Source organism: Martes martes, assembly GCF_963455335.1.
Source record: "Martes martes genome assembly, chromosome: 3".
Lineage (NCBI taxonomy): Eukaryota > Metazoa > Chordata > Mammalia > Carnivora > Mustelidae > Martes > Martes martes.
In genome coordinates this window covers 95531619-95545549 of record NC_137890.1, presented here as the reverse complement: position 1 = coordinate 95545549, position 13931 = coordinate 95531619, and the positions used below count along the sequence as shown (strand labels likewise).

The 13931-nt window shown below is 47.3% G+C and overlaps 1 protein-coding gene across 1 annotated transcript in view; it reads left to right on the top strand.

Annotated features, from left to right (window-relative positions):
- Positions 1–10447, top strand: part of LOC308340355 (5-hydroxytryptamine receptor 5B) — a gene marked incomplete at its 5' end in the record, with an annotated part of 12089 nt that extends 1642 nt beyond the window's left edge. Inside the window, one exon of the mRNA XM_080799489.1 lies at positions 9819–10447. Within this exon, the coding sequence (XP_080655615.1) occupies positions 9819–10151 (333 nt within the window). The 3' untranslated portion in view covers positions 10152–10447. The remainder of the gene's footprint in view (positions 1–9818) is intronic.
- Positions 10448–13931: the final 3484 nt, after the last annotated feature.

Sequence of the window (13931 nt, the reverse complement as noted above, 5' to 3'; positions counted from 1 at the left end):
GAAAGCATGAAAAAGAAGGAGGAGAGGGAGACCACTGTGCATGGCTCAAGGAAGGATTGCTGGTGGGAGGGGGCTGGGGGTAAGGGACAGTAAGTTTTTGGTTGTTAGTTTTGTTTTAATTTTGGAAAGTTAACTCAGATACGTAGGCTACTCAAACATATGTGTTTTAAAAAGCAGGCTTTTTCCTCTTCATTAAATGGCAGAGGGATTTTGTAGCATAAAATAGGAATGTCAAGGCTATAATTGGAAAGTGTTGGTAGGGGAGAGCTTTATTCAGAATTAATGATGTTCTTTGAAAGGTCCCTTGGAAATGTCTGGGATGATTATAGCTTTTCTGTCTGATTGCAGAGGTAGGCTGACTTTGAATAGCTACATCAATCCAATGTGCACCTAGATAAATCATGGTGGAATGGTTGCCAGAAAGGCTTGCCAAGCCTGAGTTTGGCATTCATTTTTGAAAGCCCCCATTCAGGCAGGTGATACCACGAAGAGAGTTAACAGGAGCCTGGCCAATCTGGGGTGGCCATGGGTGGAGAGAAAGAGCTCTGGGAGGCAGGGCCAGTGCTGTGATTTTCCATTTGCTGGCCATGGGACCCAGGGCAAGCCCTTCCCCTGCTTTGGACTGCAAGTTCTCTTCTCTAAAACACAGTATCCATCTAAGCTGCGGCTGGGACTCTCGAGTCACGTGATGCTGAGATTGTAGATGCTGAGATTGTAGATGGGATGATATCAGAGAGCATCCTGCTTCCTTAGGCTTTGGGCAGCCCTCACTCAGATGCCTGGGTGATGCTGCTCAGTCAGCATCTACAAGCTTTCTGGACACAAGACACCAGAATGGAAACTTACAATAATATACCCGTAATACTATCTCTTTACCTTCCCCTCTCCCCCCTGCCATTTCCCACACTCTAGGGAAAATGAGTTGAATTTAGTTGCTGCAATGTGTCTGTACTGCTTTCTGTGAGGGGACAGAAGCATTTATGGAGTCTGAAGGCTCTGGTAATAGGGCTGTGTACATCGTTCATTTTTTTCGCCATTCTGTGGCCGGGTCCCAACACCGAGATACGATCAGAAAGGGATGAGCCATAGTTACCTGGCAGTGATTTAATTCTCTGGGGGCAAAACGCAGTTTTGGAAAGTAGAGCTTTCCAACGTTTACTAAGTGAGTCCTGTCATCCAGACGCTGTGTTGGACGCTCTGCCTCCGTCTTCTCATTTCACCTCCGTGACCCAGCTGGGTTGGCCTTGTCATCTCGATCAGTCCGGATAAGCTAAGACATGTTCAGCCACACATAACCCCCAAATGGACAGCTTATCTCACTCTCAAGAGTTCAAGGTGGGTCCCCTCCCACAGAGCTCTCTACCTGGCAGCAACTCATAGATCTGGACCCCTTGCCATTATCTCGCTCTGTGGTCTGGAAAGACTGGCTTCCAGGTTGCTGCGCGAGGGGAAGGGACGGTTGGAAATATGGCAGCTTTTAGCTGCCGTCCCCTGAAGTGGACACATGTCAGTTCTGTCCTCAGCCTTGGCCAGCCCCGGACATCCAGGGAAGCGTGTGGATAATTTGGTGAATACTGTCTTTACCACCAGCCCTCATCTTCTAGTTGATGAAACTAAGTCACTGCCAAGTCAGTTCAGCTACGACCCCAGAGTTATCGAGTGGAGAAGCTGAGGTCACTGTTCTTAACTTTGTCCTTCCTCCACGCTGTCTGCCTCCAGGGACTTAACTGCTGAGCACTGTTCCATCGCCCGCAGAAACCTCACCTTCACAGGAAGGAGGCAGCCGTTTCCCAGTCAAGGTGGGGCATCATGGGAGCAGGGTCTCAAAACTATCCCAGGAGAGCTGACCACAGCTGAGCATGGAGGCACTCAGGAGGCGGGGTTCATGCCCACCCTGCCCTCCTTTCCTTCAGCTTTCTAGAATGAGCACCACATATAGAGTGTGTTTTGGGCCCCCCCCCCAACCCCGCCAAACAACCCCCACGGGTCATGATTATTTTCCACTGACCTGTGCCCTCTACTATTGAGAAGAAGAAAAAAGCAAAATCAATGGAGATTATATCTTTGGTTTTTAAAATGCGATCTCAAAAACTTTGTTTTTTTTCAATTGTTTGATTGCCATGCACATGTTCATGAGTAGGGCCTAATTATTCATTAGGCACAGTACCCACAGTACTTTTAGGGGCCCATGGAAATGGTTTGATTTTAATTTCTTTTAAAATTAGGGGAAGAATGAATGTAAGAGCAATGAATATATAATAATGTAGCCAGCCTCGGTTATAGTAGTTTTCATAATAATATGGTCATAAAGTATAATTTTTAATATTTTTTAATGGAGGCAGGGACACACAGAGGCAGAGACGCCTGGGGCTCATGAATGTGATAACACTGACACCCTTCACTCACTCCCTCACTCACTCACTCAGTAAACATGTGGTGGGAGACAGTGTGCCTAGTGGTTAAGAGCAGGGGATTTGGAAGCAAGGAGACCTGGATATCAATTCTTTTTGTGCCACTTATTAGCATTGTAGCCAAGAGACTTAATTTAAGCCTGCGTTTCCCCATAGGTAAAATGGAAGTATGGCCACCTGCTTTTAATATTCTTGTGATGAGTAAATGAGTTAATGGTGTATACAGGGTGTCAAAAATAGCAAACCATGAATGCAAGCTGCTGCAGCATCTTCGTTATTATTCTTTAAAATTCCTCTTGTAAGTTATAAATAATGAATTATGATTTTATTCTTATTACTACTATTACTCACCATCCTACATAGGGGAGTTACTTCTCACTTGTGTAACAAAGTAGCCCAAAGCTTAGTGGTGTAAAACAACAAACACATATTAACCCACAGTTCCACAGTTTCTGGTGGTCAGACGTGGCAATGGCTTTGCCCTTCTGGGCCCCAGGTCTCATGCGGTTGTAGCCAAAATGTCAGGTGGGGTAGTGGTCATTTGAAGGCTTGACTGGAGCTGGAGACTGCTTCCAAGATGGCTGACTCATATGGCTGTTAGCAGGAGGCCTCCCCAGGGCTGCTTGAGTGTTGTCACAACATGGCGGCTGGCTTCCCTTCTTCCTAGAGAGCACAGCAAGGAGGAAACTGCAAATGTCTTTTACAAACTGGCCTCAGAAGTTACATGAGATCTCTTTCCCTATAGTCTATTCACTAGAAGTGAGTCGCCAACTCCAGCCCACACCCAAGGGAAGGGGAATTAGGCTCCACCTTTGGAAAAGTATCAGTGAACTTGTGGACAGATTTTAAAGCCACTGCCATAAGACACACAGATGGTGCTCAGAATTACTTGATTGACTGTTACTGACCTGCATGCAGATCAGGCAATGTAGCAGCCTCTGAAGTTTCAAAGAATGAGTGAGCAGGGTCTCTGTTCTCCAGGGATTAATTTTAGTAGATCACAACTATAGAATTAAAAATTCACTGAAGTCTTATAGTTGCTCTGCTGGAAGTTGGTCCAGAATGCAAAGAATGGTCCTGAGAGACTGAACAGTATAATGGGAAAGCACTTCGCACACAGTAAAGGACAAAATAGATGTGTAATACTGAACTGTAGGGTTTGTGACAACTTGGATCTGAGTGTTAGATAATGTTGCATTATAAACACTTGCCTAGCTAAACTAACTCTATGTATTAGCATAAATAAGTTTTTGTGTTGTAAGCATATAGCACATAAGCCTTGAGTGACCTGAAATCTGTACAGAGCCCGTATGTTTTTGTCACTTGTCCAATGTTTAGTTGTCATTTGGACCACCCCGAAGATTAAGCTACTGGTGGTCCTGTGGGCTTGTCAGAGCTTGGGTACGGGAAGAGTGTGGTGGAAAATCACCACCCTCGTTCTGATTCCATCTATTAAAAGAACTGTGGGCTCAAACACATTCTCATGCCAGACTGCAAGCTTATTTTAACTTTAGGAAAGTACATTTTATGAATCAAATTGTATCAGTGGTAATAAAAAAATCTGGTTTATGGTTTGATTCTTTTAAGGTTGGCCCCTAAGAGCCTGCAAGTTTCCAGAAGTACTTGGATGTGTCGAGGAGGGTTTCCTCCACACCTTCAGAAATGCTTCTGGCCTTCTAGTCTCTATAAACTTCTCTCTTGCTGTTCCCCTTACATTGTTATGTTCATTCTGTCTCTTTACCTCTACTTCCATTTCTCTTTTCTCTCTGATTGTATGTTGGGGAAGAGTGGAGGGGGAGAGGAGACAGGTGGTGGGGGCAAGTATGGCATGGGAACCATGTGTCTTCACCAGTGACCTTGCAATGATCTACTTCTCAAATCTGTGTAGTTCTTGGAGAAGGTTGAGCTTCTCAATAGAACACTGAGGTCCAAAATCATGGCAGAGAAACTCCTAGATGAGAGATCTCAAATCTATATTGCCCAGTGTCGGACCATAAATAAACCTGCCTTCTGTTCTCTGGAAACCTGAATCTTTTATACAGGGCCACAAGCCAAGCTGCCTGCTTTTCCACGGGGAGACACTATCTCTGTCTTCCACGGTTGTTTGCTTTACAAACATCCTCAATAAGCCAGTCTAACCCTGGGTCTTCGCTAGCAAAATGTGCACAAATGCAAGAGACCTGCAAAAGAATCATCTCTCCCAAATATCTCTTAATTCAATAGATTTTTACTGATTTTACTATATACCATATGTGATACTAGGTGCTAGGGACTCTTCAGGGGACAGGACACTCATCGTCCCTGCCCTCCTGGCCTGTTGGTGGTGACGCAGCATTCTGAACAATTCAGAATCTTTTTTCCTGGCCTCAGAATCCTGGTAGGAATAGTGGGACAGAATATTTCAAACTGGGACTTGATGGGAAATTCTACTACGGAGTCCCCATACACACATATAGTGACTGGCAGATTTGGTCCTTAATTAATTTCATATGAAAAAGCCTCAGATTCTATGAAATGTAAAGGTACGCTCATCTTTGAGGTCCCTGTTTCAGTATTGGCAGAGAGAGGCCATACAGCTCCCGAACCAGACGGAGCAGGCAGGCACCTTTGTTCGGCTTTTCCCCTCTTGTGTGTCCTTGGCCATGGCATTTGGTGTCTCCAAACTTCTGTGTATTCAGAGCCCTTTTCCTTTTATAGCAGGACCCAAAAGGGCCAGGTCCTACTGGTTGTGTGCCTCCAACAGCCCGTACTCTTTACTGCAGATTAAGGGAGGTTTCTTTTTTTTTTTTTTTTTAAAGATTTTATTTATTTATTTGACAGACAGAGATCACAAACAGGCAGAGAGAGAGGAGGAAGCAGGCCCCCCGCCGAGCAGAGAGCCTGATGCGGGGCTCGATCCCAGGACCCTGGGATCATGACCTAAGCCGAAGGCAGAGGCCTTAACCCACTGAGCCACCCAGGCGCCCCTTAAGGGAGGTTTCTAACTGGAGGTCAGAGGCCCCTTAAAGCCTGAATGGTCAGGCTTTATGTTTAGATAGACGTGCAGAGGGTGGTCGGGGTGAAGAGGTGAGGGGAGAGAAGACCAACAAGGAGAGATGGAGAAGTTCAGGGATGGCCCCAGAGCTGGTGGCCAGAGACCCTAGAAATCACCAGGAAGCCATACATGTCCATACTGAAGAAATATCAAGCATATATATTCTTTTTAAAAATTATTTTTATTGGGGCGCCTGGGTGGCTCAGTGGGCTAAAGCCTCTGCCTTCGGCTCAGGTCATGATCTCAGGGTCCTGGGATCGAGCTCTCTGCTCAGCGGGGAGCCTGCTTCCCTTCCTCTCTCTCTGCCTGCCTCTCTGCCTACTTGTGATCTCTGTCAAATAAATAAATAAATAAAATCTTTAAAAAAATTATTTTTATTAACATATAATGTACTATTTGCCCCAGGGGTATAGGTCTATGAATCATCAGGCTTAACACATTTCACAGCACTCACCATAGCATATACCCTCCCCAGTGTCCATAACACTATCCCTCCCCCTCCACCCATCAGCAACCCTCAGTTTGTTTTGTGAGATTAAGAGTCTCTTATGGTTTGTCTCCCTCCTGATCTCATCTTGTTTCATTTTTCCCTTCCGTACCCCTCAACACCCCCTGTCCTGCCTTTCAAATTCCTCATATCAGAGAGATCATATGATAATTGTCTTTCTCTGATTGACTTATTTCGCTCAGCATAATACCCTTTAGTTCCATCCATATCATTGCAAATGGCAAGATTTCGTTTCTTTTGATGGCTGCATAATATTCCATTGTGTATATATACACCACATTTTCTTGATCCATTCATCTGTTGATGGACATCTAGGTTCTTTCCATAGTTTGGCTATTGTGGGCATTGCTGCTATAAACATTGGGGTGCACTTGCCCCTTCGCATCCCTACATTTGTATCTTTAAGATAAATACTCAGTAGTGTGATTGCTGAGTCGTAGGATAGCTCTATTTTCAACTTTTTGAGGAACCTCCATGCTGTTTTCCAGAGTGGCTGCACCAGCTTGCATTCCCACCAACAGTGTAGGAGGGTTCCCCCTTCTCCACATCCTCGCCAACATCTATCGTGACTTGTTAATTTTAGCTGTTCTGACTGGTGTGAGGTGGTATCTCCCTGTGGTTTTGATTTGTATGTCCCTGATGCCAAGTGATGTTGAGCACTTTTTCATGTGTCTGTTGGCCATCTGGATGTCTTCTTTCAAGCATATATATTCTTTTTTTTAAAAAGATTTTATTTATTTATTTGACACAGAGAGAGAGATCACAAGTAGGCAGAGAGGCAGGCAGAGAGAGAGGGGGAAGCAGGCTCCCCATTGAGCTGAAAGCCCAATGCAGGCCTCGACCCCAGGACCCCGAGATCATGACCTGAGCCGAAGGCAGAAGCCCAACCCACTGAGCCACCCAGGCACCCCAAGCATATATATTCTTAAAGTAGATTCTGTTTTGGTGTCCGGGTGGCTCAGTGGGTTAAGCGTCTGCCTTCAGCTCAGGTCATGATCTTGGGGTCTTGGGATTGAGCCCTGCATTGGACTCCCTGCTCAGCAGGGAGTCTGCTTCTCCCTCTGCCCCTCATCCCACTCGTGCTCTCTCTTTGTCTCTCAAATAAATAAATACAATCTTTTTAAAAAAATAAAAGAAAAAGATAGATTCTTTTGGAACCCATCCAGCTCAATCACCTTTACTAAAGGTGCAGAACAGGTAGGGTTTGAGAGTGTGGTCTCCAGTTCAAATACTCCCATTTGACTTCCAGCTCTTACCATTGGCAACTGGGTGATCTTGGACAAGGTATTTAGCTACCCAGAGTGTTTTCTCAACTCTAAAATGGAGATAATAATACCTCAAAAGTTGGATGCAAGAATGACTTCAAGTCATCCCTTCCAAACCTTTAGCATAGTGTCTATTTTATGATAACTTCTCCGGGCTGTTTTTAGCCTCTTTTGGCTTTCTATTGGATATCACATTTCAGATGACAAAAGTCAAGCTAGTCAGTCTCCTTGCAAGCTGGAATCATCATCCCAGGTTGACTCAGTCTCTTCGAAGCCGTTTCTAAAAGGATTGCACACTCTTCCAGCATCTCCCTCTGCATGGGGTGTAGCAGGCTCAGGGGGAGAGCTAGGAACATGGCATCTAGCAGACAGATGCTGTGGAGGAGCAGAGTTGGGTTCTGCTAATGTCGCAGTGCTGGAGGCCAGGTCCTTTAAACCGACTAATTCAGTGAACTTGCCTTTTCTGTTTCCGCTTCTCTCAGGAGCCCTTTGGAACCGAAGTCACCCCATTTCTTTGCCTCAATAGCATAATAAGGATTTGGAATTTCCCTTACCCTGGGAAGGGACTCAAGTGCCTGGGAAGCCATTTAGGTCTGCTGGAAGAGTGCCCATTTCTGAGCCCGTAGGGAGGAAAACAAACTCGCCACCTTCCACTTCCGCTCTTGCGCTGATAACGTTGCTCCCTCCCCACGACATTGCTCGGTATTCATGAGGTGGTTTCAGGATGCCACCTTTTTGTGGCTGAGACTTGTTTGATGACTTGAGGATGGCCCACTATGAGGGACTAGGTCAGCACAGTCTCTTCATAAGGGGGATGGGGATGTGGGTCTCACACCCGCCCATGGGGGTCCAGCATACCTTGGAAGTGCCCATCAGAGGAGCCCTGGCTGGCCTCTGTGGGGGTGCAGGGTGGGGAGAGGTAAATACTGTCTGTTCCCTTGCTGGCATCTCTTGCCTTGTTATTGTTGACTTCCAAGGGGCAGGCGGGAGGAGACCAGGTGTTGCGCTGGCAAAGGAGAGAACTCTACTTTGTCCACAGGACTGTGATCTGTTTTTAGGCTGATGTAGTGACTTTCTAACTGGAGGAGCTGGAGGCTGTTTGGGGAGAAGCGGAAGACACTGAATTCGAAGGTGTTGCTGAGGTCAGGCCACCTGGGGGCTCCTCCGCCTTTTGGCTTTGGCCATCCTGACCCAGTGAGAGATGCAGGTGTGTGTGCTGCGGTCCTGTGTGGCTCTCCGTGGTCGTGGGGCTGTCCTGCCAGCTGCTCCCAGTTGTGTGCATGCCAGAACCAACCCTTGTCTGGGAGCCTCTTGGCCCTGTGCGCCACCAGCGTCTGTGGCCACAGCTGGCAGCACCCGGGGAGGAGGGAAACGCAGGTGCGGACTGTTGTGTTGTCATGATCTCTGGCTCATTCAGCAGCTGTTTCCTGAGCTCAGGCCAGGCACCAGATGCTGCTGCTGGGCAGGTGCGTGTACAAGGAAGACACAGTCCCAGTCCTGGTTCAGCTTGGCCCAGGGCGGGGGGGACAGGTGTAATAGCCAGAATTGCACTGATCTCTACAGAAGAGGAGAAAGGGGTACCAAACTGGGAGATGTGTTTGAGTTCATAGCATCAGAGAGGTCACTCTGAGAGGGCTGGTGGACCCGAAAGGTGAATAGGAGCGGACCAAAGGATGGGGGTGACAGGGTGGACAGTGTGCTGCAGCCTCCTTGGGAGTGAGTTATTACCGCAAAGGCATTTACAGTTGTCGTTTTAAAGCTAGGCAGTACGGACTGCAGAATCTAAACGGAATCCATTTAGCACATTGTTGTATAATTTCTTGCAGTATTGGTGTTTATAGGCTGCCTCTCCAGCTTTGAACTTCATGGCTGGGCTGGAATCTGTTCTCTTTGGGGTCCTAGTCCCAGCCCCCAGCCCACTCCATGAGTATCCAATGGGGACATGTGCCAGGGGTTGCTCTGGGCATCCAGCACATTCCCAGTTCACCTCCACGGTGGCCTTACGATGGGAGGAGAGGACTTTGTCACCCAGTTGCACAGATGGAGTAGCAGGTTTGGACAGTGGGGCTGGAACTCCAGCCAGAGTCTGACACTGAGGCTCCTGCTCTTACCTGCCTCTCTCCCTTTTTCTATCTTATTATCCAACAACGTGGGCACCACCACTCTCACTCCAGGAAGAAACTTCAGGGCTTTTTTTTTTTTTAAATTAAGATTTTATTTATTTATTTGACAGAGGGATAGAGAGCACAGGTAGGCAGAGTGGCAGGCAGAGGGAGAGGGAGAAGAAGGCTCTCCCTGGAGCAGAGAGCCCGATGTGGAACTCGAGCCCAGGACGTTGAGATCATGACCTGAGCTGAAGGCAGAGGCTTAACCCACTGAGCCACCCAGGCCCCCCGCCCCCCCCCCACCCCCGCCTTCGGGGCTTATTTTAACCCACAGTTTCAGGAACATTTTCACGGAACATTTTGTTTGGATTATGGTGTAAGCCCATCTTGAACGAGGCTGCAGGAGAGGTATTGGCCACGCGGGAGCAGCCCCATGCCGCTTTATCATCCAGCGTCAGGTTTCGTGTGTTAACCGCACGTTTCCTTTGTTCCAAGGTGAAGGAGGCCCCTCACGAGGCGGAGACAGTGTTCACGGCGCGGCGCCCGGCGGTGGCCTTTCAGATGAGCGGGGACTCGTGGCGGGAGCAGAAGGAGAAGCGGGCCGCCGTGATGGTGGGCATTCTCATCGGCGTGTTTGTACTGTGCTGGATCCCCTTCTTCCTGGCGGAGCTCATCAGCCCCCTCTGTGCCTGCAGCCTGCCCCCCATCTGGAAAAGCATATTCTTGTGGCTTGGCTACTCCAATTCTTTCTTTAACCCCCTGATTTACACAGCGTTTAACAAGAACTACAACAACGCCTTCAAGAGCCTCTTCAGCAAGCAGAGATAAACCCAGGGCTCAGGAAGACACGCAGGTAGGGCTGTGGGCAGGGAACTGGTATTTCTCCCTGGTCCACGCATCTGGGAGCCTTGCCCCACAGCAGAGTAGTGATGACGTGAGAGCCGAACCGTGGGGCCTGGACGGTAGGAGCAGCGGTGCCCACGGCTCTTTGGAAAGACTGCGCATGTGTGGCAAGCGTGCCCATGGGCCCTCTTCCGGTGTGTGTGTGGCAGACATTGCTAATCGATCGTGGCACATTTCTCCACGGAGCAGGACGGCTGCCTCAGGATCCTTTGCAGACAGCACTCTAGTTACTGCTAACTGGTTGGAATGGGCACAAGAGTCGAAGCTGACTTGCCTTTCCTTTAATACCCTATTTCTCCGAGGGGATCCGTCTGCACCGAGCCCCAGTGGCCCGCTTTGGGGCCCGCTAAAAAGTGTCTAGTGCTAACCCCTATCTACTAAATCAGGCTTTCAGAGAAGTCTGATCATTTATATCATTGAGCTCTTTTTTCGTCAGTAAGAGGCAGTGCTGGATGCTTAGATTGTCTTTAGACCAATTAAATTGGCCTTCCTGAAGGTGTGGGGGTGGTGAGACCCAGGCAGGAGTGTGTTTTAAAGCTCCCCAGGGGATTCTACTGTGCAGCCGGCCAGTGTTGAGGACCCTGGTGGGGTCCTTTCTCTGCTTCCCAACAAGGAAGAGCAGTTATGAGAAATGTTCCCAGCACTCCACCATATGGACTTGTATGTGTAATAAAAATACTTTTGAAGCATTGATTTCTAGGCTCAAAATCATTCATATGTATGATCGATCACACACACACACACACACACACACACACACACACACATTCATATATGCCATTGAAACAGGGATGACTGCTGTCTATGACACAACCACCCCAAGCCGCCGTAGTGAATCTTGGCCTTCCCAAAAATACCAGATGTGGCCCAGGCATGTAGGGGTCCCAGGGCCTGGATGAGAGGGGATACCTGGACTAAGTCATGCTGGCCACAGTCCCCGTGATTTTGGAGAAGGGCTGATTGCTTACTGATTCGGTTTTTCTTTTTCTTTTTTTTTTTTTTTTTAAAGATTTTATTTATTTACTTGACAGAGAGAAATCACAAGTAGGCAGAGAGGCAGGCAAAGAGAGAGGGAGAAGCAGGCTGCCCGCTGAACACAGAGCCCGATGCGGGGCTTGATCCCAGGACCCCGAGATCATGACCTGAGCCGAAGGCAGAGGCCTAACCCACTGAGCCACCCAGGCGCCCTGATTCGGTTTTTCAATGTACACAAATAGTTCACTCCCCCATCAGCTCACTGGGTGTTTGAGCTACGTAGACATTCTTTCAGCTTATACTAGAGGACCTGTACTTTGGGGTTTATCCACAGTGCCTTTCTCCAAAATCTTTGGGGCCAGATGGGCTTTGGAACTTAGGAGTGTTTTTAAGTGTTAGAAAGGCAATCTGGTGTATATTGCATAAATTAGGTAACACCCCCATCTGGGTTGGGGCAGCAGTCTCTACTCAACAGGTGCAGTAAAATAAATGAATATTTACACTGTGAGAAAAGACTAAGAATAGCTAGCTAGTGTGGAATCAGACCAGATTTTGTCACTGAATGAGTTAGAAACCACCTCTGTTTACCAAACTTTGTGTTTTTGCCATTGAGGACCCGTACAACCTCAAACCATCCACAGTCCTGACTTTGCTCCATGTCAGCCCTGTAGAGGGGAGAGAATCCGAAGGCAGTCGGGGGAGAGTATGTGGTCCAACCATTCCTCTGTGGCTAGCGGTTGGGACACCACAACAGTGCTCCCTACACCAGCCTTCTTGGAGTCATATTTTGGAATTTTATTCTTTCATTGGAAGATACTTCACAAAAAAGTCATATGAAACGTGTCAATGCATTTCACATAAAAATGTAAAGTCATCTGTTCCACTCTTTGTGAAGCATGTTTTCATGTGATAATGAGAACTTTTAATTTATTATGTTTCCATTTTTCCCTTGATTAGGAAGAATAGAACCATATTTCTGGCCTAACTTTGGAATCTGTGTAGGAACTGGCATCCTATTGATCTGTGTCTAAGGTTTCTAGCCAGTTTATAATTCCAATTCCTACTTATGTTTTCCTTATCCTAGTGTTTTCTGTTCTATTTGTATTTTAACTATCATAGTCTGTCTGTTTCCTACAAGCCACCTCAAATCCTCTGTGAACCAAGACAGGGAATGGGCACACTGTTGTGTTTGAAGGGCTAGAGCTCAAGCTTGGGGCTATCGGGGATTTTCCCCTATCGGCTGAAATACACGAGGTGGTGTTAGAGATCTTCTTCCCTGTCTGTCTCTTCATACTAATTATCAAGCACCCACCATGTGCTGCTGTTGTACTGGGTTTTATATACAAATGCTCATTTAATCCTACTTCTATCCTACAAGGTAGGTATTGTCCTCATTGAACCCCGTCCCAAGAGGGTAAGTAGCCTGTCTGTGGTCACAGAAGTACATGGTAGCACTGGTATCTGGACTCAAGTCTGCCTGTCTCCAAGGCTGGGAAAGGACAGGAACTCAACGGACATCGGCCTGGACTCCATGTTTCAATGTTTGCCTGTGTTTCACAGCATAAGCCCTGCACCTGGTGTAGTGGGTCTGCTTGCATTGTTCTCATTGGATTCCAGGCAGGATCCTTAGAGGAAGAGTCTAGGTAGAGTTGGCCAGGGGGCATTTGTGGAATTTTTTGGCTTACTCATTCTACTGGGTAGAATGCTTGATGATTGTGTTCACTTGGCCTGGGCTTTGACTTAATTGTGGATCATGATGGAAGCATCCCAGGCGGAAGGAATTATGTATGTAGAGCCCTTCTGAAAAGGACGTTGCTTGCTTGCTGACTTGGTGGCAACTTCTATTGGATCTTTCAGACTTGACCCTTTTCTTCAGTTAAGAAGATATTCCCTGGCTACCATTATAATTACAAAATGCTCAGTTTCTTTTTTTAAAAAAAGATTTTATTTATTTACTTGACAGAGAGACACAGCAAACAGCAAGAGAGGGAACACAAGCAGGGGGAGCACAAGAGGGAGAAGCAGGCTCCCCACAGAGCAGGGAGCCTGATGCAGGGCTCCATCCCAGGACCCTGGGCTCATGACCTGAGCCGAAGGCAGCCGCTTAATGCTGAGCCACCCAGGCGCCCCTAAATTAAATGCTTAATTTCTGAAGCAGATCAGGTGATGATTATGTAAGGCTACACTTGTAATTCCTTTTAATGAGAGCATCAGAGTAACAGTCTATTGACAAAGTATCTGACTTATAATGAACATTGCAGGGACTTTTTTAATAAGCATAATGTCTCTATCTGCCTCAAATCTCTTTGCTTGCAGCACCTAAGATGGGGGTGGGAGGATGGAATTAGTCTCTTCCTTGTGGAGATTCATTTGCTAAAGTATGTTCAGGTCAGAATCCAATTTCACAAAGTTCCAGGTCTGTAGGATGGATGGGGCTAACCTAATCATATTATTTTATAATGAGTCATGTACAATGCATAAAGCATGCTCCTTTTCTCCCCTTTAGCATGGCCTCCGTATTTCTTCTGGCATGTCGGACAGGAGTTTGGATTTGGACCATGATTGCTGTCCAGCAATCCCCACGTGGGTACCATTCCTAGAAGCCTGCTCTTCTGGCCCCTGACCTGGTCCCTCTACACTGACACTTGGCCATACAGAGAAGTGTCTGAGTCTGGGAGGTGTCCAGGAGTTGGCTGGGATCTCACGGACCCAGGCTGGGCTCTTCTGGGT